Raw genomic sequence first — 17,091 nt, 5'->3', positions numbered from 1 at the left:
ATGTGCATATATTCCACTATTCAGGGAGTCTCCCCCTCCTTGGGATCTCAACCGACTGATGGGTTTAATGCATCCTTTGATCCCGTGGCTGTGTTTCCTCTTCCATTTGTCACTAGTCTTCCTAGTGGTAGTAACATCAGCTAGAATGGTGGGAGATTACAAGCAGTCATGGTGGGGGCCCCCCCCCTACACAATATTTCTTAAGGACAGGGGGACCTTCAGGGCTCACCCAACATTTTTAGCAAAGGTTGTCTCTGCCATCTGAATCAACTAATACACCTGCCTGTGTTTTTTTTTCTCAAGCCACATTCCAACAAGGGAAAAGCTAAACTTCATACCTTAAGTAGGATAGCACCCACAATACATCTCGATAGGACTAAGCCATTCGTGGCTTCACCTCGGTTAATTGTAGCTTTTGCACATCAAGCTATATAACCCAGAGATGACTGAATTGGATTTTTACTTGCATTAAATTATGCTATGAAATAGCTTATTTAGACCCACCATTGAGGACTACAATCCACTCCACCAGGGCTCAAGCAGCTTCTGCAGCTTCTTTGAGAAGTGTTCCGGTAGTGGAATTCTGTGCATACACTTATGCAATGTTACTCCATAGTAGAATCATCAAGATCTGATGCTCACTTTGCTACAGCTGTATTACAAATAGACTCCTAGCATCCACATCCTGTGATCTGGGTCACTGCTTGTGAATCAAACAGTGAATCTGTATGGACAAGCACTTGAAGAAGAAATGGTTACTTACCTTACAGCAGTTGTGGTTTTCTGAGATGTATTGTCCATATATTCCACAACCTACCCTCCTCAGTTTATAAGCCAACCTCCCCAAAATGGATAAGTAAAAATGGAATTTTTTTATGACCCATTCATAAGCCGACCCTATAATTCAGGGGTCAGCAAATTTTGGTTCCTGGGCCATGAGGATAAGCCGCTGGTGGGCCGAGATGGTTTGTTTACCTCGAGCATCCGTAGGTACAGAAGTAAATCTAAGTAAACAAAGTGTCCCATCCCGTCCTGCCAGCTGCTTACCCTGATGAGCCAGGACAGCAACTGGTGGGGAAATTTTGGGGGGGAGAGAAGCTGGGGATCAGGGGAGTAACCCCTATGACCACCTCTCACATGACCCCACCCCTAGCCCAGGACCCCCACACTCTCCCCATCCCATCCCTTCCCACCTTATCTGCGGAGGGCCAGGGGAGGATGTCTGGCCTGGCAGGAGCTGGTCCGCAGGCCAGACCAGACGGCACGGCTGCAGCATGTTCCAGCATGCTGGGCCGGGTGGCACGGCCGCAGCATGCTCTGGTGCCCGGGTGGCGCAGCCACAGCCTGTTCTGGGGAGCGGGGCTGAGCGGCACGGCTGCAGCCTGCCAGCCCTGGAGCTATAGCTGCTTCAGAGGCAACGGAGAGACTCTGGCCCTGCCTCTTCCCTTCTGGCTGTGCTGTCTCTCCTTGCTCCCTCTGTTGTGGGGAGGGGCTGTGTCCCACCTCTCCCTCTCTATACCCGTTCATAAGTCGATCCCCTTCTCTGGTGCTTCCCTTTTTTACTAAAAAAATTTGGCTTATGAACGAGTATGTACGGTACTTAATCTAAGATAGTTGGCATACTTCAGTTCCCCCTCACATGCAGCACATTTCGTACCTTACTTTAGGAAATAGGCTTGTGTTAGTTCCATAATGCTGGGGATTAGCATTTTCTGGTGCATGCTGAATGGGTGAATTGGGATGTGCTATGACCTGGAATGAAAGAGGGTTGTTAATGCTGGAGCTGTTAAACTTTCCGTCCTGCGGTTGGGAGGTCAGGAAACCTCTTCTTTCAATCTGATGCTAATAGTATTGTGAAAAGCCTGTGGCAGCCCACGCTATTCTGGAAGTAACTGAAATTGTTAGGTTAGTGTGTTGGGTAACTCTTTGAAAATGGTGTTTTCATTTCTTGGCACGTGTTAGGCTTTCTATATAGATATATGTGCATAGATGCACAGCTTCTCTTTGTTGTAACAATTGGATATATGGCTATGTAAATGAAATGTATTTAACTTTGACAGATAACATCTTTCTGGAGATTCTGTACTCTAGTAATAAAGAGCTGGCTGAGGCACGAGAAATTTTGCGTAAAATAGAGCTTCGTGATCTATATAAGTATTTAGGAGAGACTCGGACTGAACCAGGAAAAGAAATTACAGAGGTAAACAGCGTTCCCAATCCAATCTCTATTGATAGAGGGCTCCAAATTCTGCTGCCTCTTTTAAATATGCACTTCTGACTATTCTGCTGATTTGTCTCTATTCTACTATTATTCCTAAAACTGCCTGGGCCAATGGTAAATTGCCTGTCTTCTTCAAAACTCAGCTAGTAAGTGTGTGAAGGGCTATTACATGGAGGAAGCCGGGGGAAGGATAAGAGATTTGGATAAAAAAGATAACTGCTGAGCTGAGGACTATTTCAGGATATTTTTATTTGAAATAACGTGTTCTGCAAAAATATAGGGAATTGCATGTCAAAATGCATCACTTCAGCCTAAAAAAAACATGAGAACATTTGAACACAAGGAAACAGTAAAACTGTTCAGCAGAGTAATGAGACTGTGGTGCAATTTTGGCTCCAAGTTGTTGTCAGAGTGGCTTTAGTGGTATGTATGAGTTTATATTTATGTGAGAGAGAACTTCTGAATTTCTTGACTTTTGGGGGTGTAAATTCTCAACCTTAGTCACTATCTACTTCTCAAGCTCAGCATAGCTGTTATTTCAGAAACAGTCAGTATCAATTTAATATAGTACACTGAAATATTCTAGACTGAGCTGCTAGTGCTGCCGATATTTAAAGTTGCCCTGTATGTCCCATTATAAAACAATATTTTCATTTGTTTATAACTTTGCCAGACTTAAAGTGTTTGGGCTGAAATTTTGCATGCTGGGCATCTGCCACTGTCTGAACTAGTTTAGAAAATTTAGGCAAAAATGATTTGGTTATTTCAGAGAATAAGAGTAGATGAAAATGTTTTGCCCATTTAAAAAAAAAAAACCAACCCTCTAGCTACTTTATTGATAAGCTCTATTGCATGCATTTTTTGGTGCAGGGATTTGAAAATTAGTAAGGGAGATTCCCTGGAGAAAAACTGCCCACATTTGGCCAATTTAAAAACCTTTGAAAAAATCTCGACTCTCACGTGCTCAGTAGAGACTTGCTTACTTTGAGCACAAATTTGTCCAAAGGTTCTGCCTCTTCTGAGCATACTCCAGCCCATGACTGCAGGGGCTGAGCAGGACTTTGCCTGCAATGGCTGCTGCCAGGGGCCTCTGAGCACCGGAACTGAAAGCAGGGAGACTGTCCTGTGCTCCAAGTACTCCTCTTTCTGTCTCCCAAGCAGCATGGAGAAGGAAACAGTCTGACCCAAATTCAGATGGGGGACAAAAGCCAGTCCTGGGGAACAGAGAAGAAAGTAGTTTGGAATAAGGAGCCTGTGAGGATGAGGGGAGAGACTGACTGAAATATTGGCGGGGGGGGGGGAGAGGAATACAGGGAGACAGTGTGTTGGGCAGAAGAATGAAAAGAAGCCTGAGGTTAGGAGACAGGGTGGGGACAAGGATAGGTTGGAGGGGACAGAGTAGAAGAGGTCATGCTTAGAGCCGGAGAGATTGGACAATAGTTTGTGACCATTAAAGCACACGTCTATAGAACCTGGACTTGGACCCAAAATTCCAGAGATTCTTCATTTGTCTGCTGTCAGCAAAATCTGTGAAACCCACTGGCAAAATATCTCATCCCCCTAGTGCTTGTCAACATAGAGAATGACAACCTACTACTGCTGTCAGTTACTCCATTAGCTCAAGTGGCAGAGGTCTGTGTGGTGGATTTAAAAGTTCAAAGCTGATGAAATGTGTGACTATAAGTCATGTTAGAAATTACTCTTTGTGTGTATGTGTTATGATACAGTCTTTTATTACATGGTCAAATACTTTTTTTTTTTTTATGGGATCCCTCCCTCATTCAGTGCATAGAATGGATGATGCTCACTAAATGAGACATTTAACATTTTTGTTTTCTCAACCATCAGTGTGTGGTTTCCAGGCCTTATTTATTGCACACAATTCAAACCTTGCCATGAAGACAGAATTACTAATTTCCACCCCTTAGCTGCTTGTCCCAATTTTCTTGCTTAGCCAGTTCCAGTCTCCTCGTCTGCCCCTACAACTTTGCCAGCTCCCAGTACCAGTATACCCCTTCCATTGCCATGGCCAGGGTCAGTGCTTTGTCTTTTCTGCGTTCCAGTCAGGCAGTTTCTACCTCCTCACTGCCTGGGTGCCAGCAGTGGAAGTATTGAGAGCACAGGAGAGCGTCTCATCTCTTAGTTCTGATGCCCGGCCCCACAACAGTCCCCAGCAACTGGCAGTAGCAACTGCAAACAAGTCTTGCTTCGCATCTGCAACCCTGATCTGGAGCATGCTCAGTACAGACAGAATCTTCATATAATTTAGGTGCCAAACTCTAACCAGTCTCTTCTAAGCACAGGCAAAGAGATTTTTCAGAGGTTTATAACTTGGTCACATTGTGGTGAATTTTTCACTGGAACAGCAAAAGGCCTATCCTTGACACCAGAGTCCCCCCCGTCCCGTCCCCTCTCCACACACCTTCCCCAATTTCATGCTCTTCCTTCAAATGCTGGAGGTGCAAGATCTTCTCAACAAAATGGCTATACAGTTTTTAACTGGGCAAGGGGAGGGTGTAGAGGGAATGACATTTTTCCCTAGTCTCGTTCTTAGTAACAGCTGAACCCTTTTTGCTGAAACCTTCCAAACAAATTCAGTCTGAGGGAGACACTTGCAGGGAGAATTTCAGCCCAAATGGTTAGTTTGGCAAAGTTTTTTATAAACTCCTGAAAACAGTGTTTTATAATGGGATGAGTTGGGCAATCTTAATCATATACATTCCAATCAACTCCACCTATAATAGTTCGTAAGTCAGAATTTATCTGGTTGGGAAGAAATTCAAATTGCAAACCATTGTCTTTTACTTTTAAAGCATGGCTTTCATCCTAGAGACGCTTGTTTAAAAAGTGTTATAGGTAACTACATCTAACAGTTCTTGTATTAAATTAAGTTTGTTTGGGGAGTAAGAGCTCTCTCTTCAACAGCTCTTTCCTTCATTGTGTGATGACGCCCTGATAGCTGCAGGAACAGGCAGATTCCCAGCAATTATGGAATACATACTTGTATCCGTTGTCAGTATTGCAAACAAACTTGTTAAGAAATATTGAATGTGTCTGTTTTCCTGTATAGAATGAGGAGTTGAGGAAGTTGACCTGTTTAATAGGAACATGGATAATGTGCTTAAAGGCACATGTTCAGGGCACTGTAGCCCCTTCGTGGTCAACTTCTTTCTATTTGAGGGCTAGTAGATGCCCTAGGCACTAAAGATTTTTGTGACTCTCTAAGGGCCCATCTAAAACCACCAACATAGTAGATTGTATCTCTGGCTAAAAGTCACACAATTATCATGGAAAACATACATACCTCAAAGTTATAGTCTTTCGTGCAGGCACTTTCTGTATAGTTTCACCTGGTCATGTAACCAATCTTCAGCTGTAGCCATGGCCGATTAATGCAGATGAAAATCTTCACTTGAACTTTTCTTTTGAAAGGTGAATTGTTTACTTTAAAAATGCTGGTATTTTAAGTAATTCTAGCCTTATCTCAACCAGCCTGGTTGTATGGCAGCATTCTCTCCAGATATATGGGTTCAGTTGCACAGGTCTGGAACTGGCAGTGCTTGAATAGAATTAAAAGTGTTCACTCTTTCTCAGGATCAGTATGACAGGCTGCCAGCTGACATTGTTGCTTCCAGACCAAAGAATGCACCTCAGGATGTTGAATTGAATGCTGAAGACTTTATAGTTGACGTAAGTGTGTCCTTTCATAGCAAACTTAGTGTAAAACATACTGTCTTCATTTCTGTATCACAAAGGGCCAAATGTACCATGTAAAAGTTTACACATAAAGCTGAGTACACTTTATATTCAAAATAAGAAAGCAATTTGTCCCATTCACGCTCTGATTGCACAATTCAGGGACATTATAAGGCATAAGGTAACCCTCAGTGCATTCCTTTTCCTGTGTGGAGTATGCAGTTGGTATCTGGTGCCTAGCAGTCTCCCTGTATGTGTTACTGCTGAAGCCTATAGATCAAGGGTTCTCAAACTTTTTCATAATGTGGATCATGTGTTAAAATATTATTTTGTGGACACCTCTCTTCCCAGGGATTGCATGGACTATTTCACTCTCCAATTTGTCGTCATGTAACATCCCTGTGGCAATGGAAAAGTAATGTTAGGAAAACATTTAGTTACCTTTTTAGCTGTTCCATTGCTGGCTCTGCTCCCATGGTGGTAGACTTGCACTTTTGGGGGGGAGGGCGGTAGTTTCCTCCTGGAATATTTAGACCTTGAAAATGGATAGCTACCGAAGACTAGAACAAAGACAATGTAACTGAAGTATTACATCTGCAAGTAGAAAGAGACTGAAGCATTCCTTATCCCTTGAGTTGTGCAATGTCCAGCCACATCTTTGTGACTTGAATATGTCTTCCTATAAGTCATTATTCCTGCAGACAGGCAATGTGACCTTGGCCAAGACCCTTTCAGAACAGCTCTACTTGGAAAAGTTAACTTTGCTTAAAAAGAAAATCATTAGGGTTTAACATTTGTTTTTCCATATCCTATTTAATGCGTCTGCATGTAAAATGTGTCATGTAACGGCCAGTCCTGCAACCAGAGGTTTTCCTGCTCTATGCATTCCCACCAGTGCTAAAGGTTCTGCAAGCCAGTTGCTGCCCTCAGGCACACTGATGTAATCCCATTGTCCTCAAATTGTCTTAATTTACATCTGAATCATTGGAAAAAGGGAAATGCTTCTCTGCAAATATTTCGCTGCTGAAATTGATTTGGTCTCTCCTCTCACCTTCTGTGCCTATTCCTCTCCACCCTAAAAATTCTGTTTTCTTAATTCAGATATTCTGGAAAGCAAATAGGAAAATTATATGTACTGGATGGAGGAAGCACTGGTGTGTTAAAATTGTCTTGGTTCAACTGCCAAAAATTTTCTAGTGGCAGCACTGTCAGGTTATCAAGGCAAAATTAAAATTTAAGGGCTACCACTACATATAGACATCTGAAGCATGTCTGAAAGGTAATTTGTAAATCACTTTAGATTTCTCTCAACTCTGTTTGCTGGATGCCTCTCTGATTGCAGGTTACTTTTAAGGTGATACTTTACAAATTTCTTGAAGCTCATCACATCAGTGAAACTAATTTCATGAAACAATTGAGACAAATTTTAGTTTTTTCATAAAGATCAACTATTGTAGTTAACTCCAAATATTTTAGAACAATCTTTTCTATTTTCTAACTACTAATAATTATAGTGTCTCTTTTGTTAGAATCTTGGTAATCTCAAGTCTAGAAAACTACCCAAAAATGTGTGGTGTTCTTTGAGTGCTTGGTCGTGTCGATTCCATTCTAGGTGTGCACGTGCCCATCTGCATAGTCGTTGGAGATTTTTGCCTTAGCAGTATCTGTATGGTCGGCTGTGGCACCCCCTGGAGTGCCATGTTCATGCGTCCGTATGTCAGCGGCCAGCCCTACGCCCTCTCAGTTCCTTCTGACCGCCCATGATGGTTAGTTGGAGTGCCTTTCCTTGCATAGCAAGGGCTAGCAGTGTCCTCTCTTCTGACTTCGAGCTGTAGGGCCTTGTAAATAGTTTGTTTATAGTAGTTAGTGTTAAGTAGTTGTTAAATGTAGTTAGAATTTAGAGTCCCAGCGGGGACTTCACCCCAGGCGGGGCGTGCCCCAGTCTCTGGAGCTTAAGCCCTGCGTGGAATGTAACAGGCCGATGCCTATAAGTGACCCCCACAGCAGCTGCCTCAAGTGCTTGGGCAAATCACATGTGAAGTGTCGTATTTGTAAAAATTTTCTACCCAGGACTCAGCGTGGGATATTCATTTGCGGGCTCTTCTCATAGAGGCTGCTCTCCACCTGGCTTCTGAGCCTTCCTGCCAAGACTCACCTAATACCTCAGCCTCAGTGTGCAGCGCACCCCTGGCACTGGGCAAGAAGGGCCATGCAACATCGGGCAAATGACCCACTTCTGGCCACCTGGCTACTCTGGAGCCACATGTATGTGCCTCCCTGGTTGGGGCCCTTAGCCCCTTTAAAAGATCCACCTCCAACTCTCGGGAGCGATAGGGGATCCAAACTCCTGACAGCATCGATGCCTTCCTAAGCTCCCCTGGTGCCAAGAGAACAGAGACCTCTGCCCATGCCGCCAACACCGCATTTGCCGCAGGAAACAGTGAAGGCTCCCTATGAAGGCAAGCCAGCTGCAAAGACCCCTCAGGGGGCAGTGGAGCACCACCAATCCCCTGAGACAAGGCAGTGCTCACCTCCTCTCGCCCCAGATCTCTGGAGTTGCAGATAAGCTCCTCTGAGGCTCACCCTCGGTCACCGCAATTGCGGTCTCCGCCGTCTCAATGCAGATTGCCTAAGGGGAGGAGACTCAAGTCCCCGTACTACCAGCACCGTTCGCCCTCCCCCAGTTGTCATCTTGCTGCTGATCTCAGTCGCCTGTCCCATGGGAGCGCTCCCTGTCACAACTGCAGTCCCCTCGATATTGGCACCAATCCCCTCACTCCAGGCACCGGTCTTCGGCAGCAACGGTCAGCAGGCAGACGCAGGCGTCAATGGCTCCACCATGGTCACCGGAAGAGGATTCCTCTGGCACAGAAGGGCAGTTCAGCCCCTCGCCCAGACTCCACCAGTGCGATTGGGCACGAGAGGCCATGTCGACATGGGCACCACATTGGGAGCATAGCCAGTGGCCAGCACAGTGGCCTTATTGGAGTGAATGGGGCTGTAGTAAGAGGAGGCCCTGAGATATAAACCTTGGTATCAGAGGCCCGGTATGAGGCCTAAGGCCTGAACTAAAGTAATGGTCAAGACTTGCTGACATAAAGCAAAGTTAAGCTGTGAGCCAGAGGCAGGCCCTGATCACAGAAGCTGGCAAGGAAAGGGCTGATGCTGCAAAAAGAGACATACCTAAAAGGTACTGGACACCAGATATCAGAACATTCGCAGACTTGTACACTCCACACAGATAACAAGGAACAAGCTGACCCATCCCAATGACAGGGCCAAAAGGGTAATATGATGGATAGAGTTGTTTTGTTCGAACCAACATGTACAAGGTGAGAGGTGGCACCTAGCTACGTAGAGGGGTTGCACCTCAATACGTCAGGAGTGATGTATAACCTTGTTTGTACCTGTGTATAAAAATGCATCCTGGGGCGGTGTCTTTGTCCAGCCTAGGGGGCAGTGGAAAGTCCCACCACTGACTGAGCTGAGTCCATTGCCAGGGAGCACATATGTACTGGCTAGCTGCACCTTAGCAGCACCTTGGACTTCGTTTTTGCTAGGGAGCTGGAGACTGTGTTTCTCTTTGACAATAAACCTGGCTGACGTGCCTTCGTACCTTACTAGAGTCTGTGGTCATTGGGGGTTCTCTCGGGGTCTGCTGTGTCAGCGATCTGCGCAGAGCTGGGGCAGCACACAGAGGGAATACACACACACACACAGCCGATTGATATCAACATTGAACAGAGCAGAGCACCACACCTGTAGAATCTGACAACAGGGGTGTGCCAGTCACGATGATGCCCCTTTCGCACTGCTCATCTGCCGCTGCCTCGGAGCAACAGTTTGCAGCACCGACCAGTATGTGACAGGGTCCTCAAAATTGCCAAGGCCTCTGGCAAACCCTGTCCTCCATCTCTCCCACCTCCAAAAGGGTTAAAAAGAAGTACTTTGTCCCAGCCAAAGGGTTTGAGTAGAGTGAAATCCCGCCATAATGATAATTGGGGTCCAAAAAATTTGATCGCGATAAATGCGGGGTCGCTTTATAGTGGGGTTATGAAAATTTACCATTTCAAGCTGGTCAGTTTAAGTCTTGTTTAAAAAAAACAAACAAAAAAAAAACAAAAACCTGTTATCCCAGCATGTGTTAAACACAAAAGTAGTAATTTAATTACATGTACATGAAAGAAACATGTGAAATCAACTATACTAATCATTGACTTTGTACTCTGCGCAATCTGGTTGCATGACTCCATAATTTTACATTTAATCACTTCTTAAAAAAGCTATTTAGTGTGGTCTGCTTATTTGCCACAGACTGTTGGTTTCTAGCAAAGTCAAGAATGCTTCTGAGTTGGAGGATTTTGACACTGTCCACGTCTTGAGTTTCCAGCCACCTCAAACTGGCTTCTAGGTCCTTTACTGCCTCGGACACTTTTGGTGGGGGAGTTGAGATGTCATCATCGTTGTCATCGTCATTAGTTTCAGGCTCTGGTTTCAGGCTCTGGTGGTGCAGCTTCATTCTTCCCACTGACATTTGCAACAATTTTGTCATCTGAGATGTGTTCGTATATGGGGCATGTCATCTGCTGAAAACCAGCTGAGGATATCCTGATGACTGTGCTCATATTCTCTGAGTGCTTCTTTGGCAAAACGTACATTGTCTTCAGTGAAACTTGTAAATTCAGGCTCGTCGTTGTTACCGTTGTCGTGTGTAGATGATGGAAAAGCTGGACCAAGACCCTTTGTCCAGCATTGTTGAATGCAACGTGCAGAGATAGCATCCCAGGCTTTTCTGCCGAGATGACAGACTTCTTTCAAGTTGAGTGACGACAGTGATGTGTCAACAGAGGAGTTGTTATCCGCTACCATCCGCTTGATCATTTCATGACAATCGTTTTGCTTAAATACTGATATGATGCCTTGGTCCAGTGGCTGGATTTCTGACATAGTGTTCTTTGGGAGATGATAGACTTCAATCTTGCCATCATGACTGACAAGATTTTCCGCTGGGGGGTGAGCAGGGCAATTATCCAGCAGGAGGAGAGCTTTTTCCTGCTGCTTGAGTTTTCGCAAATGAGCCCGAACGGCTGGCATGAAAGTTTTATAGAACCAGTCTTTAAATATGGAGCTATTCATCCATGCATTCTTGCTGTTGGTGTATTCAAAGGGAAGGGCCTTCATATTAACATGATGAAAACACCTGGGAGACCTCGCATTTCCAATCATCATAAGTCTGACTTTGTGGCTGCCAGACTTCTTGGCGCAAAACAAGAGAGTGACTCGGTCCTTCCTCTGCTTAAAGCCTTCTCGTTTGTGACTATCAGTCCTGGTTGCGAGGGTGCCATCGGGTAACATTTTAAAGCATAAACCAGTCTCGTTGCAGCTGTAAACTTGGTCAGCTGTGTAGCAACCATCCTCCTGCAACTTTTTAAGGTCAATTGGGTAGGAATCGGCAGCCTCTTTATCAGCTGACACAAGAACTTGGCTTACAGTGTGCCTTTTCTTGAATCTGTCCAGCTAGCCATTACTCGCCTTAAATTTGGATTCATTTCCATTGATAAGGTGATCAAATTTCTCTGCTTGAGCTTTCAGAATAGGGCCAGAAATGGGAACTCCTTCTGAGTGAGCCTGGACAAACCATTGGTACAAGGTGGAATCTTAGGCTTTCATCATTAGCAAACTTGACCTTTTTATGCTGTAAACCAGTTTCCGCTTCAAGAATGCAGAGTAGGCTACAGAGCTTTTCTTCTTCTTTTTTCCACCCTCGCAGAGTGGACTCACTAATTCCTAGATCTCTAGCAAGCTGAGTTTGTTGTTTGCCCTTCTTTAGTTGATCCAGGACGTACAATTTCTCTTGGGCAGAAAACTACTTGCGTTTGCGAACTGGCGTGTCCATAACGGTAAAATATTTTTTAAAATATAGGAAATTAATAACAAGTTTATAGGCAAACACCATACACATGTACAACCCGAGAAGTAAGTGCAATGGGCCTGCAATGGCCAGGAGTCACTTTTATCCTATAAGACCGGAAGAATGCGATTTATTTATAAATGTCGTAAAAAAAGTATTCTGGCAAAACGTGAACAGTATTACGGACTTAAAGGGGAGCCAACTTATGATCGCATTATATCCGAATTCGCGTTATCGCGGGGCGCGTTATTGCAAGGTTTGACTGTACCTTTATACCCACCCACCTCCGGGCTCGCTGGTTGTCTCTGCGACCAACGAAAAAGATAAGCAGGGGCATACCAGTTCAACTACCAAAAATAGAGGCCAAAAGACTGGACCTTTTGGGGAGAAAAATTTATTCCACTGCCAGACTGCAATTCCGGGTGGCGAACCATCAGGCCGTCTTGGGCAGATACAATTTTAACTTATGGGACTCCCTCTGTAACTTCAAGGAATCCCTCCTGCAGGGTTTTGCTCAAGAATCAGCACCCTGGTACAGGAGGGCATGGCAGCAGCTACGTGCTCCTTCCAAATGGTGTGGGATGCAGCAGACTCAGCAGCTAGGGTGGTCGCAGCGGCGGTGGTTATGAGGTGCAGCTCCTGGCTTCAAACTGCCAGTCTTTCTCTAAATATGCAGACCACGATGTAGGTCCTCCTGTTTGCTGGGAACGGTCTCTTCTTCAAACAGACAGATGTGAGGCTGCATGGGTTAAACGACACTCGGGCCATCCTTCGCTCGCTGGTCATGCATATGCTGCAGTCTTCACAGAAGCAGTTCCGGCTGTCCCTGCCACCAAGGCTTTGGCAGCCTCGATGGGTCTGCAAGGAGAAGGGATAGAGACAGAAGTTTTAGTCCTCGCTGCCCTTCCTCCTTCTACTGCACAGCCCGGCCCGGCAAAGCAGCCAAGGGGCCAAAAGCACTCGTTTTGAAGGTGCTCTTGAGAGTGATGCCCTAGTCAGTTTTCCAGATCCACCTTGTTCTTTCCTCAACCGTCTTTGTCCCTACTGTTTGGCCTGGTCGTGAGTCACCTCGGACCGCTGGATGCTGGATATAGTATCTCAGGGCTATACCCTGCAATTTTCGGCTGCCCCTCCCTCCCACCCCCACTCCTCCCCCATCCCTCTTCAGGGGCCCTTCTCATGAACAATTCCTCGTTCAAGAGGTTGAGAACCTCCTGTGCCTGGTTGCAGTGGAGGAAGTCCCTCAGGACATGAAAGAAAAAGGGGTCTACTCCCACTACTTATTAATCCCGAAGGCAAAAGGGGGCCTCAGACCCATCTTGGACCTGCGTCGCCTCAACAAGTCTCTCAAAAAGCTGAAGTTTCATATGGTCTCCCTGGCCTCCATCATCCCCTTCCCGGATCTGGGAGACTGGTATGCTACCCTCGATTTAAAGGACGCTTATTTCCATATTCCCAGGTCACAGACGCTTCCTCAGTTTCATAGTGAGCAGACGCCATTTTCAATTCACAGCACTCTCCTTAGGCCTCTGATCAACCGCAAGGGTGTTCACAAAATGTATGGCGCCAGTGGCTGCTTACCTGAGACGTCGAGGGGTCCAGGTCTTCCTGTCTCTCAACCACTGGTTCATCAAGGGCCCATCTTGTGAGCAAGTGCAGAGGAGACTTAATCTGGTGCGTTCCACCTGCCGCGACCCGGGCCTGTTAATAAACGAGAAAAAAATCCATCTTAATGCGCCTCCAGTGAGTAGAGTTCATTGGGTGGTTCTCAACTCCATGCGAGCCAGAGCCTTCCTTCCAGGAGCGTGTTTTCACGCCATGTCGGACGGACTTGATCTCCCATGTAAAGAACCATTTGCAGGACAATCTGGCCCTCCATATCAACATTAGGGAGCTCAGAGCGGTTTGCCTGGCCTGCCAGGCTTTCTTGCCTCACCTGAGGAGCAAGGTGGTGCATGCAGGTCCTGATGGACAATACTGCCACGATGTATTACATCAACAGGCAGGGCAGTGCCAGGTCTTCAGCCCTTTTGTCAAGAAGCTCTCTGCTCTTGGGACTTTTGTGTGCGGCATGCCCTTCATCTGGTAGCTGCACACCTGCCTGGAACCAAGAACGTCCTGGTGGATCACCTCAGCAGGACTTTCTCATCTCGCCACAAGTGGTTGCTCTATCCGGAGGTGGTCAGCATAATCTTCCAGAGGTGGAAGACTCCCCAGGCACACCTTTTCACGTCCAGGCAGAACAGAAAATGCCACATGTTCTGTTTGATCTGGGGACTCCCTGTCGGATGCCTTTCTCATCCCATGGTTGGGGGCGCTGATGTATGCCTTCCTGCCAGTGCCATTGAGTCACAGGGTCCTTATGAAGATCAAGCAAGAGCAAGAATTATCCTAATAACCCCCACGTGGCCTCTCCAGCACTGGTTCAGCACACTGTTGAACCTTTCAGTAGCCGCTCCTCTGGCTGGATCTGCTGTCACGAACCTGGCAGCACTGCACTTGACTGCTTGGCTGCTGCATGGCTAAGCATGAACGAACGGTCATGCTTGAGCTGTGTCCAGGAAGTCTTGCTGGGTAGCAGGAAACCCTCCACCAGAGCGACTTATCTGGCCAAATGGAAAAGATTCATGTGCTGGGCCTTGGAATGGCGCATATGAGCCAAGCAGGCCCTGCTGCAGGAGATACTGGATTATCTGCTGCACCTCAAACTCCAAGGCGTGTCGCTGTCATTGATCAAGGTCCACCTGGCTGCTATCTTGGCTTTCCATCCTCTGTTCCAAGGCTCAAAACATGACAGCATGGTCCCCCACCCAGGACCCAAATCTCATGCTGTAGAGGCTCACGGGGTCTCTGTTTCAGGCTCTGGCTTCCTGCTCTCTCCTGCTTCTCCATGAGGTGATCCACCAGGACGTTCCTGGTTCCAGGCAGGTGTGCAGCTATCAGATGAATGGCATGCCGCACACAAAAGTTCCTTGTTCCTGGTTGTGATAATGTCAGCCCGCAGGATGTGCGAGATCAGGGCACTTACTTTGGAGCCGTCCTATACGGCCTTCTACAAGGATAAGGTCCAGCTGTGACTGCACCCAGTGTTTCTGCCCAAGGTCGTTTCCCAGTTTCATACTGGCCAGGACATATATTTACCTGTATTCTTTCCAAAGCCTTATATGTCTGATGAGGAGTGCAGGCTACACACCCTGGATATCAGGAGGGCGCTGGCCTTCTACATAGATAGAACAAAGCTGTTCCGTAAGTCAACACAGTTGTTCGTTGTGGTGGTGGACAGAATGAAGGGTCGCTCAGTGTCTGCTTAGAGGATTTTGTCCTGGATCATGGCCTTTATCCGCTACTGTTATGAGCTGGCGCAAGTGCCTGCGATTGTGGCACCACACTCGACTAGGGCACAAGTGTCATCAGTGGCCTTCCTGAAGCAGGTACCAATCCAAGAGATGTGTAGAGCCGCTACCTGGTCGTCTGTCCACACGCTCGCGTCTCATACACTTACCAGCAAGCTTGAGACAACGCTAGCTTTGGCAGAGAAGTGCTGTAACCTGCAAGACCGTGAACTCTGAGCCCACTTCCATTGATACTGCTTGTGAGTCGCCTACAATGGAATCGACATGAGCAAGCACTCGAAACAAAAGAGATGGGCAACCATTTTTTCTTCAGCTGTTGTTTTTCGAGATGTGTTGCTCATGTCCATTCCATTCCCCACCCTCCTGCCCCTCTGTCAAAGTTGCCGGCAAGAAGGAACTGAGAGGACGTAAGGCTGGCAGCTCCTGATATACCGACGCCTGAGCGCAGCACTCAAGGGGGCACCACAGCTGGCGCTACGGATACTGCTAAGGCAAAAATCTCTGAGCGCACATGTGAGTGCACGCACACCTAGAATGGAATGGAGCAACATCTCGAAGAACAAAAGTTACAAAAAAGGTGGGTAACCATTTTTTTTGTTCGTTCATCTGTATCCATTTCTGAATTGTTTCCATCAAGGTTATCAATATGGACTATGGAATGAAAGAACAGAACCCTATCGATAAAGTTCGCTTCTATTGCAAGTCTGACCCGAGCCAGGCAGTCAAGATTTCGAAAGAACAGGTAGCTAAGGCTGTGCCAAAGGCCTTACCAAACATGCTTCTCAAGGAAATTTTCATGTAACAGGTTGTGGAAGCACTTCTGTGCAATAATGTGGTGGTGGGAGGAGGGAATACAGTTTGACCACAATTTGGAATCTTGGTATTTAACGCAGTCCATCCAAAATCCATTACTCACTATCTTCAGTTTGACTAATTTTTCCAGTCAAACTCCCTAACTTTGTGGTACACATTATGCTTTATAATGAGAACTTACATTTTTCTACCTATATATGGAAATATTTTGAAGTTCATTGATCGGTTGGCTCTAGATTCCAAGAAACACTGTACAATTTATTTTCCTCTATTCAAAAGGTTTCCAGGCTTCTGCCAGAGACATTTGCAGAGCAGCTGATCCGGGTTTATTGCAAGAAAAAGGATGAGAAGAGTTTAGATGCTGCAACAAAGTGTTTTATTCAGTGGTGTATGAACATGGATTTTACAAAACCTCAGGTAATGTACTACCTCATAAATACCCCTACACGCAGATTCATCCATTCCCAGGCCAAAAGGGACCATTGTGATAATCTAGTCTGACCTCCTGTACAACGCAGGCCAGAGAACTTTCCCAAAATAATCCCTACTCCTGGAACTTCTCACCTTGGCACATGGATTTGGGACCTTCAAAATCTGTGCATTGTTAGGGATTTTTATCTGTAAGGCCTTGTCTACACAGGAATGCTGCATGTTCTAACCAAAGCAGTGAACTTAAACCAATGCAAACCCATGTGGCCACTCTTATTTCTGTTTAAGAGTAGCTTTTCTCATAAGCTGATTGGGAACAGGTTTAAATTGAACTGAAGTGAGACACTTTTATCCTGAAATAAGAGCATCCACCCAAGGGTTTGCCTCGGTTTCGGTAACTGGGGCAAGTTTTGTTTGTAGACCTGCCCTAAACCACCACGGTGGGGCTCAATGGCATCTCTTTAAGGAATCACTCAGACCAGTTGCCCCTGCTTGTCCCAGGCCTGTAAAGCTTCCTGTTTCCCCAGGAGAATTTAATTTGTTTTTTTTTAATGATCTTTTATAGACTCCTGTTCAGGAGCCCCAATCTCCTGGGGAAACAATGCGACTTGAACAGGAAGAGGGTAGAGACCCCCTAAACATTCCCGATTTCGAAGGTCCCTGCTGTT

General features: G+C 46.1%; 1 protein-coding gene across 4 annotated transcripts in view; it reads left to right on the top strand.

The window, feature by feature from the left end:
• SAMHD1 (SAM and HD domain containing deoxynucleoside triphosphate triphosphohydrolase 1) overlaps nt 1-17,091 on the top strand; it is an 85,440-nt gene that overhangs the window by 65,338 nt on the left and 3,011 nt on the right. For all 4 annotated transcript variants that reach the window (XM_044985601.1, XM_044985599.1, XM_044985602.1 and 1 more), the window contains exons 12-15: nt 2,061-2,200; nt 5,816-5,911; nt 15,819-15,923; nt 16,274-16,411. In XM_044985601.1, coding sequence (XP_044841536.1) covers nt 2,061-2,200; nt 5,816-5,911; nt 15,819-15,923; nt 16,274-16,411 — 479 coding nt within the window. The remainder of the gene's footprint in view (nt 1-2,060; nt 2,201-5,815; nt 5,912-15,818; nt 15,924-16,273; nt 16,412-17,091) is intronic.

Source organism: Mauremys mutica, chromosome 13 (genome assembly GCF_020497125.1).
Source record: "Mauremys mutica isolate MM-2020 ecotype Southern chromosome 13, ASM2049712v1, whole genome shotgun sequence".
Classification (NCBI taxonomy): Eukaryota; Metazoa; Chordata; order Testudines; family Geoemydidae; genus Mauremys; species Mauremys mutica.
Note: the sequence above shows the minus strand (reverse complement) of the source record. Positions and strands in the feature narration are given on the sequence as shown.